Raw genomic sequence first — 7,500 nt, forward strand, 5'->3', positions numbered from 1 at the left:
TCTATCTATCTATCTATCTATCTATCTATCTATCTATCTATCTATCTATCTATCTATCTATCTATCTATCTATCTATCTATCTATCTATCTATATCTATCTATCTATCTATCTATCTATCTATCTATATATATATATATATATATATATATATATATATATATATATATATATATATATATATATATATATATATATATATATATGTATATATATATATATATATATATATATATATATATATATATAATTAGTGAATGGAATAAAGGATATGTAATCTTTGTAACTCTGAGCTTTTCCACATATTGTTCGCCAGAGGCCGTTTGGTAAACGGGCTTTTACAGACTGCTTTTCGATGTCCCCATTGGCGGCGTCATACGTTTCTTACATATAAATGATACCTAAGACAATTAACACCTTGATATCCTAATAAAAGGAAATAAATTTTGAAAAAATTTTTTTTGAAAAAAATCTCTGAACAATTTTTGCAAGGGGAAATTGCTCCCCTTGGGCGATTGGTCGGTTTTTAGAAGCAAGGGCAGGAGTTATATACCCCCCTGATTTTTGGCGAGGTTAATTTAGATAAGCAGGCCACTGACGGACACACGAACACAGAATTATTTCAGCCGCCTGACCGGCTATTTTCAGCAGTGCTCACTATCTCGCGCCCCACGCATACACAGGCTAGCATACACACACATGCATGTAGGTAGGTAGTGTCTCGCACCTAAATAATACACCCTGAATTCTTAAAATATTCAGAGCTTTAATTTTGGTTACACAGAATATCTTCACACCCCTTGTTTTCATTAATTCCTCACCTACTAGATTTGACCGCGGCCTGACCTTGATTTATTCCAACGGACCTTTTTGTCGGCCTCCACCAACCCCCCGATTTCAACGTATATTGAGAAACAGTTTGCCCCAATACATGGGCTCTTAAGGAGCGTTATTGTTCGAATTGCTTGCTGCGCCTTTGTTTTGGACATCGTAATTCCTGGATTTTCCTGAAGAGAAAGCTGCAATATGGTATCCTTATTCAATCAGAATTTGGAAAATTGTGGCCTTTGAAACATGTGTTGAATGTAATAAAAGGAATTCTGTACAATCTTCGTTCAACTCCATTTCTTCCATTCACTAATTATATTAAACTTCAATTATCCGCACCAACGCACGGTTGCAACACCCTATGGTCATAACTCCAACCGTGTTTTTTCTGCTGTGATTTTTGCTACCCAGGTATCGGTTAAACTTTTAAATAATCTGTAACAAGATAATTCATCTTTCCATTTCAACAAATATATATATATATATATATATAATTTCGGTGCCCCAGCATGGTCACAGCTCGTGAGATGAAACTAGATAAAATAAAAATAAAATAATATATATATATATATATATGAGAGAAATGCTGGACATAACAAGCATCGGATGTGGCAGGCAAGAAAGATGTTTGCGATGGTATAGTCATGTTCTCCGGATGGATGAGAAGAGATGTGCGAAAAAGTGCCACTCCCAAACAGTTGAAGGAATCCGGGGTAGAGGTAGACCCAGGAAGACATGGAATGAGGTTATCAAGCATGACCTTCGAGCGTTGGGCCTCACAGAGGCAATGACGAAAGACCGAGACATCTGGAGATATGCTGTAACTGCGATGACCCGACAAATAACGTGAGGTTGTTTCCTGTACCAGCTTCACATAACAGCCCCAACCCATCGGAAATACCTTGGATCGCAGGACGGCCTGCTGTGGTTACCTTGGATCGTAGGGTGACCTGCTGTGCTTGAGGAGACCTATTGAGTCAAGTACATCAACATCAAATGGAAATTGTAGTTCTGATACCCGCGCCAATGGCACTTTCAAAACACCATCTCAACGTGACTGATGCCACCGCCGTCTTGACTGGCTTCCGTGCTGGGGGCACATAAAAAACACCATTCGATCGTGGCCGTTGCCAGCCTCCTGGCTTCCCAGACCCCGGTCGAACCGTCCAACCCATGCTAGCATGGAAAACGGACGTTAAACGATGATGATATATATATTTATATACATATATATATATATATATACACACATACATTTCTGTGTGTATGTATGTGGTATGTATGTACGTACGTACGTATGTATGTATTATGTATGTATGTATGTACGTGTATGTGTGTATGTATGTACGTACGTAAATATGTACGTATGTATGTATGTATATATGTGTGTATGTATATATGTATTATGCATGTATTACGTATGTATGTATGTATGTATGTACGTATGTACGTCTGTATATACGTATGTATGTACGTATGTATGTATGTATGTATGTGTGTGTGTGTGCGTGCGTGTATAGTGGCTTTGTGTGTGTGTCTGTCGTTTACGTTTATCTCCATGTGACTTAGCGGTTCGCTATAAGAGGCCAATAAAATCTACCAGACAGAAGTAAGAAATAACTTGTGTCAATTTCTTAGATTAAAATTCTTCAATGCGGTGCCCCAGCGTGGCCGCAGTCTAGTAACTGAAAAATGTGAAAAAAACTACAAAATTCCTCAGTAACACCTTAAGCTAAGGGACGTAACTCTTGTACCTCACACTGGCTTTACCTGCTAGAAATAGCAGCCAAAATGGTTTTAAGCCAGATCCCAATGCTGGATCGTCAAGAACCAAATGTAGAGCAGAGTTTCAATCCTGGGATCATCCTGATTCCAAAAAGGTAGAATATGTCTATGTAGACTGAGGGACAGGGGTCACAGGCACATGGGAATTTCGCTTTTATTAATGTGGCGAGCTGGCAGAAACGTTAGCACGCCGGGCGAAATGCTTAGCAGTATTTCGTCTGCCGTTACGTTCTGGGTTCAAATTCCGCCGAGGTCGACTTTGCCTTTCATCCTTTCGAGGCCCATTAAATAAGTACCTGTTACGCACTGGGCTCGATATAATCGACTTAATATGTTTGTCTGTCCTTGCTTGTTCCCTCTGTGTTTAGCCCCTTGTGGGTACTAAAGAAATAGGTATTTCGTCTGCCGTTACGTTCTGAGTTCAAATTCCTTTCATCCTTTCAGGGTCGATAAATTAAGTACCAGTTACGCACTGGGCTCGATATAATCGACTTAATCCGCTTTTCTGTCCTTGTTTGTCCCGTCTGTGTTTAGCCTCTTGTGGGCAGTAAAGAAATAGGTATTTCGTCTGCCGTTACATTCTGGTTTCAAATTCCACCGATGTCGACTTTGCCTTTCATCCTTCCGAGGTCCATAAAATATGTACCAGTTATGCACTGGGGTCGATATAAACGACTTAATCCGTTTGTCTGTCCTTGTTTGTCTCCTCTGTGTTTAGCCCCTTGTGGGTAGTAAAGAAATAGGTATTTCGTCTGCCGTTACGTTCTGAGTTCAAATTCCGCCGAGGTCGACTTTGCCTTTCATCCTTTCGGATGTTATAATATAACACATTCACCGGTATATATATATATATATATATATATATAATATATATATATATATATATATATATATATATATAGAGAGAGAGAGAGAGAGAGAGATTGCAAGACGCAACGAAAATTTTAGGACAATAAAAATAAGAAAAAAGTGGGAATTTTACCGGTGAGTGTTTTACATAATAAGGCACAAAACGAAAAGGATTCTCTCCAGAAACAACAGAATTATTGAACTTAAGTATTACAACAACCAAAAAATAGAAATACATTTTCTTATGCGAATATAGTGTTGCGTTGACAATTTCAATTCAAAGTTTTTATTCATTCTGCAAATCTTGTTCGTTGATCCCATGCTAAAATCGTCCTAACAGACATTGGTTTGAGTTTTACCTGTAGGGGTGAAAATGATAAAATTGTCTTTGCTCCCCACTCTGGAACCCCAGGATATGTCTGTGTGAAAAACAACCCTTCTCTAATTGCAAAGCAGTAACTTTGAAAGTCTGATCTTGGTACTTATCAATGGACATCGCAAGAGACTGACGTATTGGAAATTGAAGTCGTTTGAATTCGATGCGAATATTTGAAGGTGTTAAACTTAAGTGAGGCATAAATATATCTTCACCTTTTCCAAAGACAAAAATTATTGTGGCTTCTATGATATTTCTCGTTAATTTCTTCACAACAATTCTTGTACCACTGCACAGCTTCGGTTGGGAAAAGGTCTGCAGAGGCATGATTGGAGCGCTCATTTTCAATCGAAGGCAACGAGGGGGAGCTCGTTGTGGATCCAGTGAGTTTAAGAACTCAACCAGATAATCGGCAATTCCCATGTCTTCAACAACAGAGTTTACAGATTTGTGGCGAACTGGCAGAATCGTTAGCACGCCGGGCGAAATGCTTTGCGGTATTTCGTTTGTCGTTACGTTGTGAGTTCGGGGACGTAAACATACCAGCATCGGTTGTCAAGCGATGTTGGGGGGACAAACACAGACACACACATATACATATACATATACGACAGGCTTCTTTCAGTTTCCGTCTGGTCTGGGGATCGAAACCGCGAGTCCGCTGCCCTAACCACTGGGCCATTGCGTCTCCACACACACACACATATATATATATATATATATATATATATATATAATATATATATATATATATATATATATATATATATATATATATATATATAAATGTATATATATATATATATATATTATATATATATATACACACACACACATATATATATATATATATATACACATATCGTACGCTTCTTTCACTGACCATCTCTGAAACCCACAAACAGGTATTTGGTTATGGCAAAAAAAAACGGAAAAAAATCGCTCTAGGTGTCACGCAGTGGAACTGAACCTGAAATCTCTATCACACAGTCACACCTATATCTATAAAGCTTGTCTATGTGTGTGTATAGACAGATAATTCGACTGAATGTTAAGGTGTCGGACGATGTCAGGCAGAGAGATTATGACGTCATAAGGAAAAATTGATTTAAAATGAGTGTTAGTCATTTTCACCTCTTTTCTTCTTCTCTCTCTCTCTCTCTCTCTCTCACCCCAAACCTTTCTTCGCTCAGTCTTTCTTTTCCGTAACCCTCCCCTTCTCACTCTATCTCGCTCTCGCTCACTTTCTCTCTTTCTTTCCCCCTCTCTCTCTTTCTCTTCGTTTATGTCTGTGCTTATGTAGGCTTGTGTTGTTGCCTGCTACTTATGTAGGACCTCAGAAATGTAGGAATATACACATTTCTCGTCTTTATGCCTGTCTGTCTGTCTATCTATCTATCTATCTATCTATCTATCTATCTATCTATCTATCTATTTATCTATCTATCTATCTATCTATCTATCTATCTATCTCTATCTATCTATCTATCTATCTATCTAATCTATCTATCTATCTATCTATCTATTTGTATATATACATATATGTGAGCGAGTAGAGAGAGAGAGAGAGTGAGAGAGTGAAAGAGAGAGAGAGAGAGAAATATAACTCTAGATACAGGTACATATAAATGCTGTCATCAGCATGGCCGTAGCTCTGGGCTGAAACTTTAACATATATATATATATATATATAATATATATAAAGATAATAATAATAATAATATAATAATGATAATAATAATAATAATAATAATGATGATGATGATAATAATAATAATAATAATAATAATAATGATAATAATAATAATAACAACAACATTGAAAAATACCTTAGGAATGTGAACTCAGGTTTCAAATTCCCCCAAGACACCTGAAGAAGGCTGGAGGGTATATCAGCCGAAATGTTGTGTTAACAACAAACCAGATGAGGACAAATATCCGTCAAATGTAAATGATGTAAATAATGGAGAGTACGTAGTTGATTCTAAGAAAAGTGAGCCAAGCTTGTTTAATCAAGAAGATTTGAATGATTTAGTAAAAGACCTACCATTGTCAAAGGAGAAGGCAGAAGTTTTGGGATCCAGACTACAGCAACGGAATCTCCAACAGTAAGGTGCGAAAATTTCTATTTTCCATTCTCGCCATGAAGGCTTATCTGTCTTTTTCAAGCAAGAAAATAATGCTTGTTTCTGCACTAACGTTAATGCACTTATGCAAAAACTACGACAAGTGTATGTGACTAACGAATGGAGAATGTTTAAAGACTCGAGTAAGGTTAGCCTCGAAGCTGTGCTGTTACATAATGGTAATGAAAAACCTTCCATTCCTGTGGGTCATGCTATCGGTATGGAAGAAACTTATGAATCGATGGAACTCATTCTGAAAGGAGTTAATTACTCAGTTCATAAGTGAAATATTTCTGGTGATTTAAAGATGATTTTCCTCCTCCTAGGACTGCAGCTGGAATACATAAAAAATATGCACTTCTTGTATTTTTGGAACAGTCGTGATGACAGCAACCATTGCACTGTAAAAGACTGCTCTAAAAGAGATGAGCGCATAATTGGTCCCTACAATGTGCAGCATGTGCCGCTGGTAAACCCAGAAAAAATCTTCCTTCCATACCTTCACATCAAACTTGCCTTGTAAAAGCAACGCCACACGATGCAACTTAGCGGTTCAGCAAAAGACACCGATAGAATGAGTACTAGGCTTACAAAGAATAAGTCCTGGGGTAGATTTGCTCGACTAAAGGTGGTGCACCAGCATGGCCGCAGTCAAACGACTGAAACAAGTGAGAGATTAAAAGAGCAAATAGTGCCAAAAGTGTATATTCTTTAATTAAGGGAGATAACTAAAAAATAACATCTTAGTCATATAAAACCGACGTGACAGTTTCGAATTGAAACGGGCTCGTTTTTCGCTTGCGAAGGGGACACGAGCATTGGCGCACCAACAGACACACATACGCATGCAAGCTTTCTGCTGATACCTTTAACAAATAAACATTGACTAGCTTATATTTTACATTTAATTACACGCCACAACTATATAAAGTAATAACAATATCTAGTACAAACCTTTGGACTTGATCAGGTGATTATTTTGTTTTAGATAGTATATATGCGTGTGTGGGTATATACACCTATATATGTATGTATTTATGTATGTATGTACGTATGTATGTATATATATATATATGGAATTGTATCTTTGTGGTACCAGTGACGGTGGCACACAAGAAAACCACCCGAACGTGGCCGTAGCCAGTACCGCATCGACTGGCCTCCGTGCTGTGGGCACAACAAACACCATCCGATCGTGGCCGTTCGCCAGCCTCATCTGGCACCTGTGTCGGTGGCACATAAAAACACCATCCGAAGACCCGGCGACGTAGTCAGTCCACCTGTGCATACCTTCCTTCTTATGACACTTGTGAAGACCTGTTGAGGCAAGTGTGTGACACTTGTGAAGACCTGTTGAGGCAGAGGCAAGTGTGTGACACTTGTGAAGACCTGTTGAGGCAGAGGCAAGTGTGTGACACTTGTGAAGACCTGTTGAGGCAAGTGAAAATCAAACCAAATCAAAATAGATGAACATCAATGGAATTTGTATCTTTGTGGTACCAGTATCGGTGGCACACAAGAAAACCATCCGAACGTG

At 38.2% G+C, this 7,500-nt stretch overlaps 1 protein-coding gene across 1 annotated transcript in view; it reads right to left on the minus strand.

Annotated features, from left to right (window-relative positions):
• The window catches only part of LOC115230671, a 7,313-nt gene extending 3,053 nt beyond the window's left edge, over window positions 1–4,260 (minus strand). The window contains exon 1 of the mRNA XM_029800808.2: window positions 3,972–4,260. Coding sequence (XP_029656668.2) covers window positions 3,972–4,260 — 289 coding nt within the window. The remainder of the gene's footprint in view (window positions 1–3,971) is intronic.
• Window positions 4,261–7,500: the final 3,240 nt, after the last annotated feature.

Source organism: Octopus sinensis, unplaced genomic scaffold, assembly GCF_006345805.1.
Source record: "Octopus sinensis unplaced genomic scaffold, ASM634580v1 Contig16123, whole genome shotgun sequence".
Lineage (NCBI taxonomy): Eukaryota > Metazoa > Mollusca > Cephalopoda > Octopoda > Octopodidae > Octopus > Octopus sinensis.